Source organism: Pan troglodytes, chromosome 20 (assembly GCF_028858775.2).
Source record: "Pan troglodytes isolate AG18354 chromosome 20, NHGRI_mPanTro3-v2.0_pri, whole genome shotgun sequence".
Taxonomy (NCBI): Eukaryota; Metazoa; Chordata; class Mammalia; order Primates; family Hominidae; genus Pan; species Pan troglodytes.
This window is the reverse complement of record NC_072418.2, coordinates 42214734-42234550: the sequence shown is the minus strand read 5'-3', so window position 1 is coordinate 42234550 and position 19817 is coordinate 42214734. Positions and strand designations below refer to the sequence as shown.

The following is a 19817-nucleotide window of genomic DNA, read 5'->3' as shown; positions in this document are numbered from 1 at the left end:
CTCATTTTGTTGCCCAGGCTGGAGTGCAATGGTGAGATCTCAGCTCACTACAGCCTTGACCTCCTACACTCAAGCAATCCTCCTGACTCATCTTTTTGAATAGCTAAAATTACAAGAAAGCACCACCTCGCCCAGCTAATTTCTTTTTTAATTTTTTTTTTTTTTTTTATAGACAAGGTTTTGCTGTATTTGCCAGGCTGGTCTCCAACTCCTGGCCTCAAGTGATCCTCCAGACTCGGCCTCCCAAAGTGCTAGGATGACAGGCATGAGTCATTGTGCCTGGACCTCCGTGGTAGTTATTAATTAAAAAGGGAACTAGAGTAACTTTATGGTGGGGGAGCTCCCAACCTCTGCCACTTATTTGACCTGTGACTTTGAGCAAGTATTTTCCTGTCTGTGCCTCTGTTCCTACATCCGTCCAATGAACATACTGCTAGGAGTTCCCGACCTTAGGGCTGAGGGTTAAGTGATATCCACTATATAAAGCACCCAGCACTCAGTCTGGAACAAAGTTAGCCCTCCATAGATAGGAATAGAGAGAGAAGGCAAAGCCACCCTTCCCCCTGCTCACAGCAGATCCTGTGATGATGTGGACAGGCCCTCGCGGGTTGGTGTAGGGCATCTCTCGGCTGCCGTTAAATACCTGGGGAAGGGAACAACGTTGGGTGGCAGGCAGTCACACGAGGCCATGCCTGGGCCTTCTGACCACCCTGACCCCAGCTGTGTGGGCACTCAGCCCTTCACGTGCCTCACCTGGTAGTTGTAAATTGGCCACAGTCGTTCATACGAGTGCTCATGAGCCCACAGCTGCAGATCCACTCCTGAGATAGAGCAAGCGGGGATCAGACCTCTGAATTGGGGAGAGGTGGGGTGTGGGGCATGGGTCCTGAGGGTCGCTCACCATATTTGTAGAAAAGATCCTCCAACCCGTACAGCTTGCCTTGGAGGCCTTTGCGGACCTGGGCAGGGTGAATGAGCGGGTGAGGGTGACGCAGACTGACGCCCACCTGGCTTTCAGCATGTCCCCACTGTCTCCCAGGGAGGGACCTCACCTTGCTTTCATGTCGTGTGCAGTCGTCCAGATCTGCGTTGGAGCAGTACATGGGCCGGTGCCCCATAGTGATGATCCACGGCCGGGCTGCCCGGTTCTTATTGGCTTTCTGGGGAGAAGGGCCCAGGGTGAGGGGCTAGGAGTCGGGGGTGGAGGGGGAGGTGGGGCTGGCCGGGGGACTACGGGGGACCTCCACCCAGGTTACCTGGAGGTCGCTCTCCAGCCAGCGAAACTGCCTCTGTACCAAGTGGCGGCCATAATGGAGAAAGAAATAGACCTCGGTGGAGAAGGAGATGATGTGGGCGGGACCCAGATCCCAGCTGGAGGAGTCAAAGGGCAGGGGTCAGGGACCAGGGCTCCCCTGCATCTCCCATCCTTCAGGGGAGAGGGCCAGTCCCCCAGCACCCCCACATTACCTGTACCACAGGCCCTCATTATCCCCCGGCATGCTGAAGCGAGCCTTGTAGTTAGAGAAGTTGCTGGAATAAAGGAAGTACAAGGGATGGAGGTGAAGGACTGAATTTCATAGCCCTACTCCTATACGCCGCCACTGTCAGGCCCTGAGCCCAGCTTCCAGCCCACCCCCATCTCCTCTTGCTACCACAATTGAAATGTTGCAGCATGAGAGACTCAAGGGAGACACTAAGAAGAACGAGACCATTTCCATTGATCCAGCCCTCGCCCACCGCCACCACCCTCAGTCCTCACTAGCGTTCTTCATGATTCCCAGGGCATGTCATGTACGGCAGGCTGGCAGCCACGGGTTCAATGAGCCGCATGAACCTATCCCCAACACGGGCGTTGTCCTGATCCAGGTTGTAGGCAAAGTCTCCTGGGGGAGGGGGCGGAAGGAGGGTGAGGACCCAGGCCCAGCTCTGCTTTCATTGGAATTGAGAGAGCCAGGTATGGTGACTCACACCTGTTAATCCCAGCGCTTTGGGAGGCCAAGGCAAGAGTATCACTTGAGCCCAGGAATTCAAAACCAGCTTCCCAAAGTGCTGGAATAACAGGTGTGAGCCACTGTGCCGGGCCAAGATGGGCACTTTTTTTTTTTTTTTTTTGAGACAGAGTCTCCCTCTGCTGCCCAGGCTGGACTGCAGTGGTGCCATCTTGGCTCACTGCAACCTCTGCCTCTTGGGTTCAAGCGATTCTCCTGCCTCAGCCTCCCAAGTAGCTGGGATTACAGACACTTGCCACCACACCTGGCTAATTTTTGTAGTTTTAGTAGAGATGGAGTTTCACCATGTTGGCCGGGCTGGTCTCGAACTCCTGACCTCAAGTGATCCACCCACCTTGGCCTCACAAAGTGCTGGAATTACAGGCATGAGCCACTGCGCCTGGCCCAAGATGAGTATTATTATTATTCCCATTTCAGATGGGGAAACTGAGGACCCAGGTCACACAGCTGGCTAGTGAAGATGTAGAAATAAAACCTAGGGAGCCTGATTCCAGAGTCTGCACTTTGAAGCACACAATTCCCAATCCCCATTACCCATCTAATTCCCTTCCCCCTCTTAAATAACAACAGCAGCAATAATAATAATAACCAGCACAAGGACAGCGAAGTGCACCTGCACCCTGCGAGGCAAAGCGAACTCACGTAGTCATCACAACAGTCCTGCGAACTCGGAACCAGCTTTCTCTCTAATCAAAATATACGGGGGAAAACCCCTGCTCCTGGCAAGAGCGCCAGAGTTGGGATTTTAACCTAGGCAGGCTGGTTGGCCACAGACACCGTCTCCGTAGCCAGTCTCATCCCCTGTCCCTTCAGAGACACACTGGCCCCAGCCCTGTCCCCTCCACGGTCCTAGCACCGCCCCCGACCCGCGTGCCCCCCACCATCCCTGCGCGCGCCCCCCACCGTCCCTGCGCGCGCCCCACACCGTCCCTGCGCGAGCCCCCCACCGTCCCTGCGCGCCCCTGCGGATGCCTCACCCACATGGAGAACGGCGTCATACATGCCCTGCTGGGTGTCCCTGCGCAGCCGCGGGAGGGCCTTCGGGTTGTCAGCCCCCAGGTCCCCAAACACAGCCAGACGGGGACTCCAGTGGGCCCCATTCTTGAGGGCCCTGAAGCGGAACCGACGGCTCCAGCCCTGCGCACTGCCACAGCGATAAACTGAATGGGAAAGGAAAAGGTCGCAGTCAGCTGGGGCGCCCCTCCAACCCCATCCTTCCCCGACTGGTGGAGGGGAGGAGATGGGGGGACTGGTGGGGGCTGGCCCATGCCACTTCGGTCTGCCTTCCCTGGCACCTTCCGTTTTCATCCTGGGTCTCATACAACAGGCTTGCAGATAGGCAGAGGAGTTACCAGCCCAGCCTGAGCCACCGGCCAGTGGTAGCTTCTAGTCTGCATCCCACTCCTCTTCCCATTCCTCCTCAACAGCTCAGCCTGGGGCCCCTCTCACCATACTGAACCCCCGGCAGCAGCTTGCGAAGCGTGACTCGGTGTATGTAGAGCTTCCGCCGGAGAATGCCCCCGTCCACAAAGGGGACGAAGGTGCCCTGGGCGCGAAGGGGTAGGGGCCCCGACGGCTGCAACCCGAATTGCACTTCAGAGCGGGTTGGGACCCATGTGGTCCAAGTTACAGTCATGGAGCCTGGCTCACCTGGGGAGAAAGGGACAGAGGGTAGACCGGGAGTGAAGCCTGGGCAGGGTGGGAGGGATGTGCAGAAAAAGTGAGGGGCGTTGACCACTGTTGAATAGTTAGTGGTTAAGGACACAGGTTCCGGAACTGCCCAAGTTCAATCCCAGCTCTGCCATTTCTTTTCTTTTCTTTTCTTTTTTTTTTTTTTGAGTCAGGGTCTCACTCTGCCGCCCAGACTGGAGTACAGTGGTGCAATCTCAGCTTACTGCAACCTCTGCCGCCTCCCAGGTTCAAGCGATTCTCCTGCCTCAGCCTCCCGAGTAGCTGGGATTACAAGCATGTGCCACCATGCCTGGCTAATTTTTGCATTTTTAGTAGAGATGTAGTTTTGCCATGTTGGCCAGGCTGGTCTTGAACTCCTGACCTCAGGTGATCCATCCACCTTGGCCTCCCAAAGTTCTGGGATTACAGGCATGAGCCAGCTCTGCCATTTCTAAGCTGAGCTTTCCTGGGGCACATCACTTCACCTCTCTGAGTCTCAGTTTTCCTGTCTGTAAAACCGAAAAATAATAGTCTCTGCCCTATATGGTTGTTATGAGGCTTAGATGAATAAATATAAATAAAGCACGTGAAACAGTACCTAGTACACTTAGGGTTATATGGGGGAATGAGTATTATTATTAATATCATTATTTACTGTGTGCAGGTCTTGTGCCAACTATTGTACACACATGATATCATTTAAGGGTTGCCAGCTTGGGTGTCTGGAGGCCAAGACTGTAGACCCTGCCCTATCTCAAAGGGGCAGCCATCACTCAGATCTGGCAATAGCCACAAAGCAAGCAGGAAACAGGCCCAGTACCAGCAAAGCTATTGACTTTTTTTTTTTTTCTTAGAGATAGGGTCTCGCTCTATTGCCCAGGCTGGAGGTGCAGTGGCGCCATCTTAGCTCACTGCAGCCTTGGCCTCCTGGGCTCAAGCGATCCTCCTGCCTCAGCCTCCCAAGTAGCTGGGACCACAGGCACATGTCACCATGCCCAGCTAATTTTTTTTTTTTTTTTTTGAGGAGTCTTGCCCTGTTGCCTAGGCTGGAGTGCAATGGCGCATTCTTGGTTCACTGCAACCTCAGTGAGATGGTTTGGCTCTGTGTCCCCGCCCAAATCTCATCTTGAATTGTACTCCCATAATCCCCACGTGTTGTGGGAGGGACCAGTGGGAGACTGAATCAAGGTGGTGGTTTCCCCCATACTGTTCTCATGGTAGTGAATAAGTCTCACGAGAACTGATGAGTTTATCAGGGGTTTCCACTTTTGCTTCTTTCTCATTTTGTCTTGCCACTGCCATGTCAGAAATGCTTTTCACTAGCCAGGTGTATTGGCTCACGCCTGTAAACCCAGCACTTTGGGAGGCCAAGGTGGGCAGATCACGAGGTCAGGAGATCGAGACCATCCTGGCCAACATGGTGAAACCCCATCTCTACTAAAAATACAAAAATTAGCTGGGCGTGGTGGCATGTGCCTGTAGTCCCAGCTACTTGGAAGGCTGAGGCAGGAGAATCGCTTGAACCCGGGAGATGGAGGTTGCCGTGAGCCAAGAGCACGTCACTGCATTCCAGCCTGGCAACAGAGCAAGACTCTGTCTGTCTCAAAAAAAGAAAGAAAGAAAGAAAAAAGAAATGGCTTTCACCTTCTGCCATGATTCTGAGGCCTCCCCAGCCATATGGAACTGTAAGTCCAATTAAACCTCTTTTTCTTCCCAGTCTTGGGTATGTCTTTATCAGCAGCATGAAAATGGACTAATATAGTAAGCTGGTACCAGTAGAGTGGGGTGTTGCTGAAAAGATACCTGAAAATGTGGAAGCAGCTTTGGAACTGGGTAACAGACAGAGGTCGGAACAGTTTAGAGGGCTCAGAAGAAGACAGGAAAATGTGGGAAAATTTGGAACTTCCTAGAGACTTGTTGAATGGCTTTGACAAAAATACTGATAATGATATGGACAATGAAATCCAGGCAGAGGTGCTCTCAGGTGGAGATGAGGAACTTGTTGGGAACTGGAGCAAAGGTGACTCTTGTTATCTTTTAGCAAAGAGACTGGTGGATTTTGCCCCTGCCCTGGAGATTATTGGAACTTTGAACTTGAGAGAGATGATTTAGGGTATCTGGTGGAAGAAATTTCTAAGCAGCAAAGCATTCAAGATGTCCTGTTAAAGGCATTCAGTTTTAAAAGGGAAGCAGAGCATAAAAGTTCAGAAAATTTGCAGCCTGATGATGGGATAGAAAATAAAATCCCATTTTCTGAGGAGAAATTCAAACTGGCTGCAGATATTTGCATAAGTAATGAGGAGATGAACGTTCATCCCCAAGACAATGGGGAAAATATCTCCAGGGCATGTCAGAGACCTTTGCGGCAGCCCCTCCCATCTCAGACCCAGAGGTCTAGGAGGAAAAAATGGTTTCATGGGCAGGGCCCAGGGTCCCTGTGCTGTGTGCAGTCTAGGGACTTGGTGTCTTGCATTCTAGCTGCTCCAGCTGTGGCTGTAAGGGGACAACATAGAGCTTGGGCCGTGGCTTCAGAGGGTGCAATCCCCAAGCCTTGGCAGCTTCCACATGGTTTTGAGCCTGCAGGTGCGCAGAAGTCAAGAATTGGGGTTTGGGAACCTCTGCCTAGATTTCAGAAGATGTATGGAAATGCCTGAATGCCCAGGCAGAAGTAGGGGTGGGGCTCTCATGGAGAACCTCTGCTAGGGCAGTGCAGAAGGGAAATGTGGGGCTGGAGCCCCCACACAGGGTCCCTAGTGGGGTACCACCTAGTGGAGCTGTGAAAAGAGGGCCACTGTCCTCCAGACTCCAGAATTGTAGATCCACCAACAGCTTGCACTGTGTTCCTGGAAAAGCTGCAGACACTCAATGCCAGCCTGTGAAAGCAGCCAGGAGGGAGGCTATACCCTGCAAAGCCACAGGGGCAGAGCTGCCCACGACCATGGGAACCCACCTCTTGCATCAGTGAGACCTGCATGTGAGGCCTGAAGTCAAAGGAAATCATTTTGGAGCTTTAAAATTTGACTGCCCTGCTGGATTTTGGACTTGCATGGGCCCTGTAACGCCTTTGTTTTAGCCAATTTCTCCCATTTGGAATGGCTGTATTTACCCAATACCTGTACCCCCATTGTATCTAGGAAGTAACTAGCTTGCTTTTGATTTTACAGGCTCATAGGTGGAAGGGTCTTGACTTGCCTCAGATGAGACTTTGGACTGTGGACTTTTGGGTTAATGCTGAAATGAGTTAAGACCTTGGGAGACTGTTGGGAAGGCATGATTGGTTTTGAAATGTGAGGACATGAGATTTGGAGGGGCCAGAGGCAAAATGATATGGTTTGGCTCTGTGTCCCCACCCAAATCTCATCTTGAATTGTACACCCATAATTCCCACATGTTGTGAGAGGTACGTGGAGGGAGATCATTTGAATCATGGGGGCAGTTCTTGTGGTAGTGAATAAGTCTCATGAGATCTGAGGGTTTTATCAAGGATTTCTGCTTCTGCTTCTTCCTCATTTTCTCTTGCCACCACCATGTAAGAAGTGCCTTTCACCTCCTGTCATGATTCTCAGGCCTCCCCAGCCATGTGGAACTGTAAGTCCAATTAAACCTGTTTTTCTTCTCAGTCTCAGGTATGTCTTTATCAACAGCATCAAAACTAATATACCCTGCCTCCTGGGTTCAAGTGATCCTCCCGCCTCAGCCTCCTGAGTAGCTTGGACCACAGGCATGAACCAGCATGCCCAGTTGATTTTTAATTTTTTTTTCATAGAGATGGGATCTTGCCATGTTGCCCAGGCTGGTCTTGAACTCCTGGACTTGAGCAACCCTCCCTCCTCGGTCTCCCAAAGTGCTGGGATTACAGGCGTGAACATGTGCCCGGCTTTTCTATTGACTTCTAGAACACATCTTTTTTTTTTTTTTTTTGAGACTAAGTCTCCCTCTGTCGCCCAAGCTGGAGTGTAGTGATGCAATCTTGGCTCACTGCAACCTCCACCTCCTGGGTTGAAGTGATTCTCCTGCCTCAGCCTCCTGAGTAGCTGGGATTACAGGTGCGTGCCACCATGCCCGGCTAATTTTTGTATTTTTAGTAGAGACAGGGTTTCACCGTGTTGGCCAGGCTAGCCTCGAACTCCTGACCTCATGATCCGCCCACCTCGGCCTCCCAAAGTGCTGGGATCAGCACTTTGGGTGAGCCACCACGCCCAGCCTGCAACATATCTTTACACAGTGGTTTTTATATCCCAGGAGCGTATATAGATAGATACGAAAATCCAGATTTTGAAGTGATAGCTTCAAATTCTTAAACGTTAGCACCCAAGTCAAGGTTTTAAAAATACCATGTGGTGTAGTGTAATGTTAAGAGTTCTTCCTCCAGCCATACAAAAATGCATGTGCTCAGGGTTATTTATGGCAGTACTCTTTGTAATTGCAAAATACGGGAAACAACCTAAATGCCCATATTTAGGAAAGTGACTCAATAACATCCACACAATGGTGTAAAAAAGAATGAGGACAAGTTCCAAGAACTGCTATGAAATGTTTCCAGGACATATTGTTAAACCAAAAAAAGCAAAGTGCATAAGAGTATAGTTAGCTGCCCTTAATGTAAGGGGGTATAGAAAATATGCAGGTGTCTCTGTTCATTTGTACAAAAGAAATAAAGAAAGGGTACACCAGGTACTAAAGAGATGAATTACTACAGGGGATGAGTGGAAAATGAGGTAGAAGAAAAGAGGAGGCCAGACATGGTGGCTCATGCCTGTAATCCCAGCACTTTGGGAGGCCGAGGTGGGTAGATCACTTTGAGGCCAGGAGTTTGAGACCAGCCTGGCCAACATGGTGAAACCCCATCTCTACTAAAAATGCAAAAATTAGCTGGGCGCGATGGCTCATGCCTGCAATCCCAGCACTTTGGGAGGCTCAGGCAGTTGGGTCACTTGAGGTCAGGAGTTCGAGACCAGCCTGGCCCATACGGCAAAACCCGGTCTCTACTAAAACTATAAAAATTAGCTGGGCAGGGTGGCGCGTGCCTGTAATCCAGCTACTCAGGAGGCTGAGGCAGGAGAATCACTGGAACCCAGGAGGCGGAGGTTGCAGTGAGCTGAGATTGTGCCACTCACTGCACTCCAGCCTGGGTGACAGAGCAAGACCCCGTCTCAAAAAAAAGAAAGAGAAAGAAAGAAAGAGAGAGAGGGAGAGAAAGAAAGAAAGAAAGAAGTGAGGGAAGAAGGAAAGAAAGAAAGAAAAAGAAGAAAAGAAAGAAGAAAAGAAGGAAAGAAAGAAAGAAAAGAAAGAAACGGGGGCCAGGCGCGGTGGCTCACGCCTGTAATCCCAGCACTTTGGGAGGCCAAGGCAGGTGGATCACCTGAGGTCAGAAGTTCAAGACCAACCTGGCCAACATAGTGAAACCCCATCTCTACCAAAACTACAAAAATTAGCTGGGTGTAGTGGCACACACCTGTAGTCCCAGCTACTCAGGAGGCTGAGACAGGAGAATCGCTTGAATCTGGGAGGCGAAGGTTGCAGTGAGCCGAGATCACACCACAGCACTCCAGCCTGGGTGACAGAGCAAGACTCCATCTCAAAAAAAAAAAAAAAAAAAAAAAAAGAGGAATGGGAAAGAGTAGTAGGGATGAAGAAACAGAGACACTTGTCTGAGTCAGGCTTTTCGTATAATTTTGACTCCTGGAACTATAGTCATGTTTCACATTTCCCTCACACACCCACAAAATAAATAATTAAAACTATCAGGGTGTGGGGGAAACCCAATATGGAATAGAAACACTAATAAAGTGGACCTAACCAGATTTAAAAAAAGCATAACATAACCACATGGAAGGGGGTGAGGAAGAATAATAACTGCAAGAAACAGTGTCCTAACTGGGTATTACTATAAGACAAAAGACAAAAAGGACTGTGCATAAAGGCTGTCACCTTGGCATCGTGTGCTTCTCACAGGCACACCTGTAAATGATTCTGCAACTGCCATATATATACACACACACACACACACACACACACACAGAGTTTCGCACTTGTTGCCAAGGCTGGAGTGCAATAGCACGATTTCGGCTCACTGCAACCTCTGCCTCCCGGGTTGAAGCGATTCTTCTGCCTCAGCCTCCAAAGTAGCTGGGATTACAGGCATCTGCCAACACACGTGGCTAATTTTTTGTATTTTTAGTAGAGACCGGGTTTTACCATGTTGGCCAAGCTGGTCTTGAACTCCTGACCTCAGGTGATCCACCTGCCTCTGCCTCCCAAAGTGCTGAGATTACAGGTGTGAGCCACCGCATGCTTTATGTATACACTAGGATTGAACAAATAAATATATTGTAGACAGTAAGAGTGAAGTTTCTGAGTGTTAGAGAAAGAAGTTACAAATAAGGAAAGATAAGGCTAAAATAAACCCATGGTGCTGGGCTGAAATCAGGGATATCAGTATGATCTCATGGTAATTCAATTTTTTTATTTTTTTAGTTGTTGTCTTGCTCTGTTACCCAGGCTGGAGGGACAGTGGTGTGATCTTGGTTCACTGTAACCTCCGCCTCCCAGGTTCAAGTGATTCTCCTGCCCCAGCCTCCTGAGTAGCTGGGATTACAGGCACACACCACCACGCCTGGCTAATTTTTTGTAGTTTTGGTAGAGATGGGGTTTCACTATGTTGGCCAGGCTGGTCTTGAACTCCTGACCTCAAGTGATCCACCCACCTCAGCCTCCCAAAGTGCTGAGCCACCGTGGCCAACCAGGTAATTAATTTTTATACAGATTCAAACATAGATGTGTGAATATGCAGCTTCGTGTACATGCATGTATTGCCTCGCTGTGTTTGTTGAGAGGAACTAGAAGCAATGACATCCCAGTGGCAATGAGCACACCTAGTGCCCAGATCTTAGTTTCTAAATACTCCAATAAAAAGGAACTGGAGGGCTGGGCGCAGTGGCTCATGCCTGTAATCCCAGCACTTTGGGAGGCTGAGGCAGGCAGATCATGACGTCAGGAGTTCGAGACCAGCCTGACCGGCATGGTGAAACCCCATCTCTACTAAAAATACAAAAATCAGCTGGGCTTGGTGGTGCACGCCTGTAGTCCCAGCTACTTGGGAGGCTGAGGCAGGAGAATCGCTTGAACCCAGGAGGCGGAGGTTGCTGTGAGCTGAGATCACGCCACTGTACTCCAGCCTGGGTGACAAGAGCAAAATTCCATCTCAAAAAAAAAAAAAAAAAAAAAAAAGAAAAGAAACTAGAACTTATTGTGGGAAATAGGTGCTTCCCAGGATGGAACGGGAAATACACAAGAGGAGCCTGGAATCATTTGTGATGTCATCAAGTGAGGAAGTGCTCACAAATGATGGAGGCTTGTTGTAAGAACACAGAACGCAATCTGAAGGAATTCTGAGAGACCAAATCTGGGACAATCATAACATCAGATTTTTCACCCATGGAATAAAATGGATATCCATGAGTCCATGATGTAAATAAATCATTGAATAAAGTAATAAAGGGAGCAGGGAGGGACAGCTCTTTCTTATAACAAAATTTCAATTAGATGGAAGGAGCTACTATATTGAGTAGGAACAATAGACCAAAAAAAAAAAAAAAAAAAATAGAAGTGGGGAGGCTGGGCGCAGTAGTTCACATCTATAATCCCAACAGTTTGGGAGGCTGAGGCAGGTGGATTGCTTGAGCCCAGGAGTTCCAGACCAGCCTGGGCAACATGGTGAAACTCTGTCTCTACAAAAATACAAAAATTGCCAGGCATAGTGGTGCATCCCTGTAGTCCCAGCTACTCAAGAGGAAGAAGTGATGAGGGTCACTTGAGCCCGGGAGGTAGGGGTTGCAATGAGCTGAGATTGCGCCACTGCACTCCAGCCTGGGTGACAGAGCAAGACTCTGTCTCAAAATTAATTAATTAATTAATTAAAAGTTATTGGCCGGGCACAGTGGCTCACGCCTGTAATCCTAGCACTTTGGGAGGATGAGGCAGGCAGATTGCCTGAGCTCAGGAGTTCAAGACCAGCCTGGGCAACACAGTGAAACCCCGTCTCTACTAAATTACAAAAACTTGGCCAGGCATGGCAGCGTGCGCCTGTAATCTCCGCTACTCAGGAGGCTGAGGCAGGAGAATTGCTTGAACCTGGGAAGTGGAGGTTCCAGTGAGCCGAGATTGTGCCACTGCACTCCAGCTTGGGCAACAGAGCAAGACTCCGTCTCAAAAACAAAACAAAACAAAAGTCATAAAATTTAAAAAGAAAAAAAAAGAAGGAGGGAATTAGAAAATTAGAAAATCACCATTAGGCAAACACCACACTAATTGTTGCCGATAAGATCCACTTATCAGCAGGATCTTTTAACAAGATGCTAAAATTGGTGAGCAAACATTGAGGAGAAATGGGATTTGCATTGTCTTGAGCCATCTCCCTCAAGATATTTATTAACTACAAAGGGAAGAATAATTACTTTATAGTGGAGAAACCCAGCAGGCACCTCCTTAATGAAACAATCAGGGTCAACATCAATAAGTCACAGCAATAAGTCACAGCCACATCTTGATCCTTCGTATCATGCACCAAGAAGGGCACAACATCATATCTATGATAGTCTTGCCAAAAATACATAACTTAATTCCAGTGGTGAGAAAGTATCAGACAAATCCCAAACGAGAGATACTGTACAAAATAGCTGATCGGTACTCGGCAATACCAAGAGCATGAAAGACAAGGGAAGACTGAGAAACTAATAGATGGGAGGAGACTAGGGAGGCACAACAGCTAAATGCAATGCGAGATCCTGGATCGGATTCTGGAAGGGGAAATGGACATTAGTAGAAAAATGGGTGAAATTCAAATGAGATCTGTAGTTTAGTTAACAGGATTGTACCAATCTTGATTTCTCAGTTTTAATCATTGTTCATGGTTACGTAAAATGTTAACATCAGGGGAAACTGAGTGAGGGGAGACAGGAACTCTGTAATATTTTTGGAATGTTTCTGCTAAATCTAAAAGTAGTACAAAATTTAAAAGTTTTAAAACAGGCCGGGCACAGTGGCTCACACCCGTAATCCCAGCAGTTTGGGAGGCTGAGGCGGGTGGATCACTTGAGGTCAGGAGTTCAAGATCAGCCTGCCCAACATGGTGAAACCCCATCTCTACTGAAAAATACAAAAATTAGGGGCCGGGTGCAGTGGCTCATGCCTGTAATCCCAGCACTTTGGGAGGCCGAGGTGGGTGGATTACTTGAGGTCAGGAGTTCAAGACCAGCCTGGGCAACACGGTGAAACACTGTCTCTACTAAAATACAAAAATTAGCTGGGTGTGGTGGCATGCACCTGTAGTCCAAGCTACTTGAGAGACTGAGGCAGGAGAATCGCTTGAACCTGGGAGGCAGAGGTTGCAGTGAGCCAAGATCTCACCACTACACTCTAGCCTGGGCAACAGAGTGAGACTACGACTCAAAAAAAAAAAAAAAATGCAAAAATACAAATACAAAAATCAGCCAGGCATGGTGATGCGCGCTGGTAGTCCCAGCTACTCGGGAGGCTAAGGCAGGAGAATCCCTTGAACCTGAGAGGCAGAGGTTGCAGTGAACCAAGACCACACCACTGCACTCCAGCCTGGGCGACGGAGTGAGACTCTGTCTCAAAACAAACAAACAAACAAACAAACCCACAAAGATCGTGGGCTTCTGAGCTAGCCTGCCGGCATTCAGATTCCCAGGCTGTGTGAACTGGGGTCAGACTCTTCCCCTGCTGTGAGTCTCTCTTGTCAAATGGGAGTAGCAATGGTACCTACAGCTTAAGGTTGATACCAGGTTGAATGAGTTATCCGTCTAAAGCACTTATAAGAGTGTATTTGCCATTGTTACTGTGTAGGCTGAAAAAGGACAGCCATGATCTCACTGGATTGTCACAGCAGCACTACGAGATGGGTTTTTACTGCCTTTCCCATTTTTACAGAGGCCTCCAGGCAAAGCGCTTTGTCCAAGGTCACTAGGCTGGCAAATGCCAAGCCAGTTCATTCATGTGGTTTCTGATTCCACATTGCAACTAACCTTTAAGAAACCCTCTCTCTGCTGGGCATGGTGGCTCACCCCTGTCATCCCAGCACTTTGGGATGCTGAGGTGGGAGGATCACTTGAGCCCAGGAGTTTAAGACCAGCCTGGACAACATAGTGAGACCTTGTCTCTACAAAAAATAAAAAGAATTAGCCAGGCATGGTAGTGCACGTCTGTAGTCCCAGCTACTCAGGAGGCTGAGTCAGGAGGATCACTTGTGCCCAGAAGTTAGAGGCTGCAGTAAGCTATGATTGCACCATTGCATTCCAGCGTGGGTGACAGAGTGAGACCCTATCTAAAAAAAAAGAAGAAACTATCTTCTTTGAAGATGTAAAAGACATGAAAAACAAGGAAAGATAAGGAATGACTGAGGAACTGGCACAGATAGAAAAGAGTAGGACTAGAGCCAGGCACAGTGGCTCACGCCTGTAATCCCAGCATTTTGGGAGGCAGAGGTGGGTGGATCACTTGAGGTCAGGAGTTCGAGGCCAGCCTGGCCAACATGGTGAAACCCCGTCTCTACTAAAAATACAAAAATTAGCCAGGTGTGGTGGTGCATGCCTGTAATCCCAGATACTTGGGAGGCTGAAGCAGGAGAATCGCTTGAAACCAGGAGGTGGAGCTTGCAGTGAGCCAAGATCATGCCATTGCACTACAGCCTGGCCAACAGAGTGAGGCTCCATCTCAAAAAAAAAAAAAAAAAAAAAAAAAAAATTAGCTGGGCATGGTGTCATGCCCCTGTGGTCCCAGCTATTCAAGAGACTGAGGTGGGAGGATCGCTTGAGTCTCGGAGTTGAGGCTGCAGTGAGCCATGTTTGTGCTACTGCACTCCAGTGCCAAACCCTGACAGAGCCAAACCCTGTGTCAAAAAACAAGCAACTTTTCTCCCTGTTTCAACCACATGTCTGTGCAAGAACAGATTTTCTTCACAGGCAAAATCCAAAACAACAAATCACAACAGACTAAAATGAAAACAGATCTGAGGAGAATCCAGTTGTCAGTTACCAAACCAGATACTAAAGAGATTTTAGGCGGGGCGCGGTGGCTCATGTCTGTAATCCCAGCACTTTGGGAGGCCGAGACTGGAGGATCGCTTGAGCTTAGGAATTCAAGACCAGCCTGGGCAACGTGGTGAAATTCCATCTGTATAAAAAATACAAAAATTAGCCAAGTATGGGGTGGTGGGTGCCTGTAATCCCAGCTACTTGGGAGGCTGAGGTGGGAGAATCACTTGAACCCTGTGGGGCGGAGGCTGCAGTGAGCCAAGATTGTGCCACTGCACTCCAGCCTGGTTGACAGAGCGAGACCCTGTCTCAAAAATAAATAAATAAATAAAAGATTTTTAAAAGATGCAAGTCAATGCCACTCTCCTCACTCAATTTCTTCTTTTGCAAAATACAGTTTGTTCCTTAAAAATATCATATACATTAATACAGAAGGTGTTTGTTATTGTTAATTTTAAATGACAATAAAAAATTTTAAATGCCTCAGTTTTAATACCTCATTTAGTAAATATTGCTAGCTATAATGCACATAAACTAAAGCTCTTTGAAGTTCTCCATAAATTTTAGCAGTGTAAAATGGTCCTGAGATTAACAGTGTAAAACAAACAGTCCTGAGATTTAAAGTGTATGGAAATTGCTGCTACATGCCAAGCTCCATTCTGTCCCCCTCCCCCCCTTTTTTTTGAGACAGGACCTCATTCTGTCAGCCAGGTTGGAGTGTAATGGCATGATCTTGGCTCATTGCAACTTTTGCCTCCTGGGCTCAAGCGATCCTCTTGCCTCAGCTCCCCAAGCAGCTGAGACCAGGCGTGAGCCACCATGCCCAGCTAATTTTTTAATTTTTTTGTAGAGACGGGGTTTCACCCATGTTACCCAGGCTGGTCTTGAACCCCTGAGGTCAAGTGATCCACCCACCTCAGTGTCCCAAAGTGCTGAGATTACAGGCAGGCACCACTGTGCCTGGCCTCCACAACATTTTTTTTTTTAAAGACAGGGTGTCTCTCTGTTGCCCATGCTGGGGTGTAGTGGCCAATCATGGCTCACTGCAGCCTTGAACTCCTGGGCTCAAGCAATCCTCCCACCTCAGTCTCCCAAGTAGCTGGGACTATAGGTGCATGCCACCACACCTGTCTAAGATTTTTTCTTTTTCCCTAAGAGGCAGAGGTCTCACTATGTTTCCTAGGCTGGTCCCAAACTCATGAGCTCAAGTGATCCTTCCGCCTCAGCCTCCCAAACTGCTAAGACTACAGGTGTGAGCCCCCACACTCAGCCTCAGTTCTGCCCCTTTACAGGTAGCAACTCATTTACACCTCACCATGAGGTTGTACTAATATTACCCCATTATCCAGATGAGGAGACTGAGGCCAGAGAGGTTAAGCCACTTGCCCAAGATCAGGCAGCAGGTACACAGCAAAGCTGGGATTCTAACCCACGTGGTCTGGGTGCCAATGGTCCAGAGTCCAAGCTCTTACCCCCACAGTGGAAGGATCCTAATCAAAGATCGGGAGGCAGTCAGCCTCGTGGGGAAGAGGAGAAGAGGGATGGAGAAGGGGCTGGGTAACGCAGCTCTGTTATCATTCATCCACTGGTTCCTTCCACAACTGGCTCTGAGGCCTACCGTGCATGAACGAACAAACGTGCCAGGTCCCGGAAACACAACAGAGATGCAATGAACAAGGACAGCAGCGGTCCCCTTTTGAGAGCAGGGGAGCACTCTCTGTGGGCTGAGCACCATGATCATTCCCCACACTTCCAGGTGTTCCACAGCCTGTACTTCCTATTCCACAGAGGTGGATGACGGAGGCTCAGGAGGAATGAGCCACCTGCCTAGGGGCTCACAGTGTGGGATTCCTGAACCCTCAAACAACAAAGCACCACTGGGCCTCTCTGGGAGAGGCATAGAAATGAGTCAGGGACACTTACCTGGGTAAGACAGATGGACTTGCTCTGGGGCAGCGCTGGGAGCCCCCAGGGACCCCTGGACTCTCAAGGAGAATAGCAGGAGTAGACAGTAACAGGACCAGTAGCCAGGAAGGGGGTGCATGGTGGTGGGGTGGTGATGGCAGACAGGGGAAAAGCAGGGGGACTGAGGAGATCAGCTCCCCACAGGTACAGCAGGAAGGGCTGGGAGGATGGGGAACAGAGGATGATCAGGCAGTGCTCTGGGGGACAACAGAGGCAGGAGGGCAGGGAGGTCTCCTTCAAGACGGGTGGTTATCCAGGTGCTGGAGAGAGAAACCAAAAATAAGAATCGCTAAGGAACAGCAGCAGAGCTGTCTGAGCCTCACTCACAGTGTGCCAACCGCTTGACATAGATTAACTCACGGAAGCCTCACGACGTTGCTATGAAGTGGTGGCTGTGAGCATTATCATCCCCATATCACAGATGAGGAAACTGAGCAGCTGAGTGATTCAGCTGCACAGCTAGGATGGGATGGAGCCAGGATTTGAACCCAGGAGGGCCTGATTCCAGAGCCTTGCTCCTAACCAGAGCTCACTCTCAGTGCTGGGGGTCTGGGAGTGGGGTGGAGGCTGTGTAGGAGGTTGCATTCCGCAGCCCCATCCCCAGCTTTCCATCCTGCTGTTAGAAACCCCAGTTCTCCTACCTACTCCCGAGATTCCAAGCATTCCCGCCTGCCCCCGGGACCTCCCCTCCCTACTCCATCCTTAGCCTTCTGTTTTGCTCCTAGTGACCCCAATCCTCCCACACCACCCCCAGATCCTTTAGAGCCCATCATGGCCAGAGCGGCCGCATCCTCTCTCCCCATCCCCAGCGTCCCTGCCCTTCCCCCATCTGTACCCACCCCCCTTCTCTCCAGCGCTTTCCCGCCTGCTCCAGCTCCGTCTCCAGCTGCCAGGATGGAGCCGGGTCGGGACCATCCGGGAAAGGGGACGCCCTCCCGGACCCCGGCTCACCCTCGGGGGCGCCGGCTGCCCGCACGCGCCTCTCCCGCCACCAGCGCCGCCCCGGTATTTATGAGTTCGCGGGTGCCGAGGCCTCTTGCCGCCTACAGCCGTCCCAGCCCCGGAAGAGCCGGTCGCCTCGGGGTGACAGCCTCCCTAGACAGCCAGGGCCCCGGGTCCCACAGGTCCGGCCGGTCCTGCCTGGGCGCCCCACACCCACCCGCCCACCCCCCCCAGGGCGTGGCGCGGGAAGGGGGACCCAGGAAGGTTATGGTACGTCTCCGGCGCCACCTCTGAGCCGGCCACCAGGTGAGAGCCCAGGCAGGTAAGCCTGCGCTCGTCCCTCAGGCGCCCACTCATCAGCTGGGGAGCCCCAGGGCACGGACACCGGCCCCTATCCTGGCCCTGCCCGATCCCCAGGTACCCAGGTGTGCAGGACTGGGGGATCCCCAACCTTTCCAGCCTCGCTGCATCTTCCTCGCAATTCCTTCCGGCTTCCTTCCTTTCCATGCTGAGCCCACTGACTCCTCCTCAGAAGCCCGGGGCAACCTGAAAACAAAACCAGAATCCCGGAATTGCAGTGGGCTTTCTGAGCTGTGCGACCTAGGTGAGTTATTCAACCTCGCTGGACCTTGGGTTTTTTCACCTGTAAAAAGGAGGTGATGCTCGTATATACCTCGTGGGCTGTTGTGAGGAGTAAACGAGTTGTTGCATGAAATTTCATGCCGATAACAGGGCCCGGCCCAGAGTAAGGGCTGGATAAGAATCAGCTGTTCTTTTTAATCGTATTAATGCATGAACTCCAGAAACTGACGTCTAGGGAACAAGTTAGGGTTCTCCCCTGTAAACCTTTGCAATCTGTTTGAACGTGAGGAGCGGCTGCCACAAAAAGAGAAGCAGGGAAGAACTGGGGGGGCCCGGATTTCCAGTCGTTTCCCCTTCCTGACTGCAGATACAATGACCCGCCACCACTTGGCTTTGTAAATTCACAGCACATAGGCTTCTACTGACTGTGGACACCAATTTCAGAAATTGGCACTAGGAGTGTGGGAAAATCAAAACGAGCCCTTTGCACTGTTTGAGTTTTTTTTTTTTTCTTCCCGCTTCCAGAGTCTCCATTACAGCCTAAAATATAACGAAAGTAGCTCTCATAACCAAACTTGAGTACCTGCCACTCCTGTGGCCCCCAATTATAACCTCCCCTTATTCTTAGTTAGTCCAGAATGGGAGGTTCTTAAGCTTTTTTGTGCTAAAGATGCCTATGGCAAGCTGGTCAAGCCCTTCTCAGGATCATGTCGTTACATGCATAATATAAATACACAGAAATACAAAGGAAACCAGTGCTATTGTGATACAAGGTGTTGGGGGGTTTTTTTGTTGTTGTTGTTTTGTTTTTGTGTTTGTTTTTTGGTTTTGTGTGTGTGTGTGTTTTGTTTTTGTTTTGAGACAGAGTTTCACTCTGTTGCCCAGGCTGGAGCACAGTAACACGATCTTGGCTCATTACAACCTCTGCCTCCTGGGTTCAAGCGATTTTCGAGCCTCAGCCTCCCGAGTAGCTGGGACTACAGGCATGAACCTGGCTGAAAACGAGAAGTTTTAAAAACACACGAATATACATGCATATATTTCTATTAGCCATCAGAGTGATGACATTATCACAGGTCAGGTAGTCTCTGGAGAATGAAAAGGACAAACGTCTTAATATCATTATGAAAATACTTTTGACCTCACTAGCCCCTGAGAAAGGTCTTGGGGACCCACAGGTGCCCCCAGACCACATTTTGAGAACTGCTAGATTAAAGTGTAGTAAAAGGAGAGGTAAAAAAAGTTTCCCCTATCCAAGTTCACGTAGCTCCTGAATTCCCAACCACCAGCCCAGGTGAAAAGAGCCCACTGGAGTTGCCTCTGGTTGGACCCTGACTGGCGGATGAGGGCTTATAGCTCAGGTATAAGCTTGCGGTGGGGAATGGAGCATCGACTCTGGGGCTAGATGACCTGCTTATAAATCTATCTTCAGCATTGACTAACTTAGACAAGTGATTTAACCGCACGGTGCCTCGGTTTCCCCATCTGTGAAATGGGAACAATAGTAGCACCTTATAGGGTTGTTGCAAGAATTAAATAATAAACCCCTTAGAACAGTGCCTAGCACAGAGCAAGTGCCCCCGTATAATCTTCT

The 19817-nt window shown here is 49.7% G+C and overlaps 1 protein-coding gene across 4 annotated transcripts in view; it reads right to left on the bottom strand.

Moving 5' to 3' along the window:
* The window catches only part of ACP7 (acid phosphatase 7, tartrate resistant (putative)), a 30894-nt gene extending 12717 nt beyond the window's left edge, over positions 1-18177 (bottom strand). For 2 of the 4 annotated variants that reach the window (XM_054673429.2, XM_009435564.4), the window contains exons 1-11: positions 18093-18177; positions 16658-16959; positions 3459-3659; positions 2987-3169; positions 1760-1883; positions 1468-1530; positions 1257-1371; positions 1053-1160; positions 902-959; positions 754-821; positions 572-643 (exon numbers count right to left, since the gene is read on the bottom strand). In XM_054673429.2, the coding sequence (XP_054529404.1) occupies positions 572-643; positions 754-821; positions 902-959; positions 1053-1160; positions 1257-1371; positions 1468-1530; positions 1760-1883; positions 2987-3169; positions 3459-3659; positions 16658-16778 (1113 nt within the window). In that variant the 5' untranslated portion in view covers positions 16779-16959; positions 18093-18177. Of the gene's footprint in view, positions 1-571; positions 644-753; positions 822-901; positions 960-1052; positions 1161-1256; positions 1372-1467; positions 1531-1759; positions 1884-2986; positions 3170-3458; positions 3660-16657; positions 16960-17538; positions 17626-17650; positions 17742-18092 lie in introns of those variants that run through there. The other 2 variants (XM_016935892.4, XM_016935894.3) reach the window with 2 other exon arrangements.
* Between the last annotated feature and the right edge of the window lie 1640 nt (positions 18178-19817).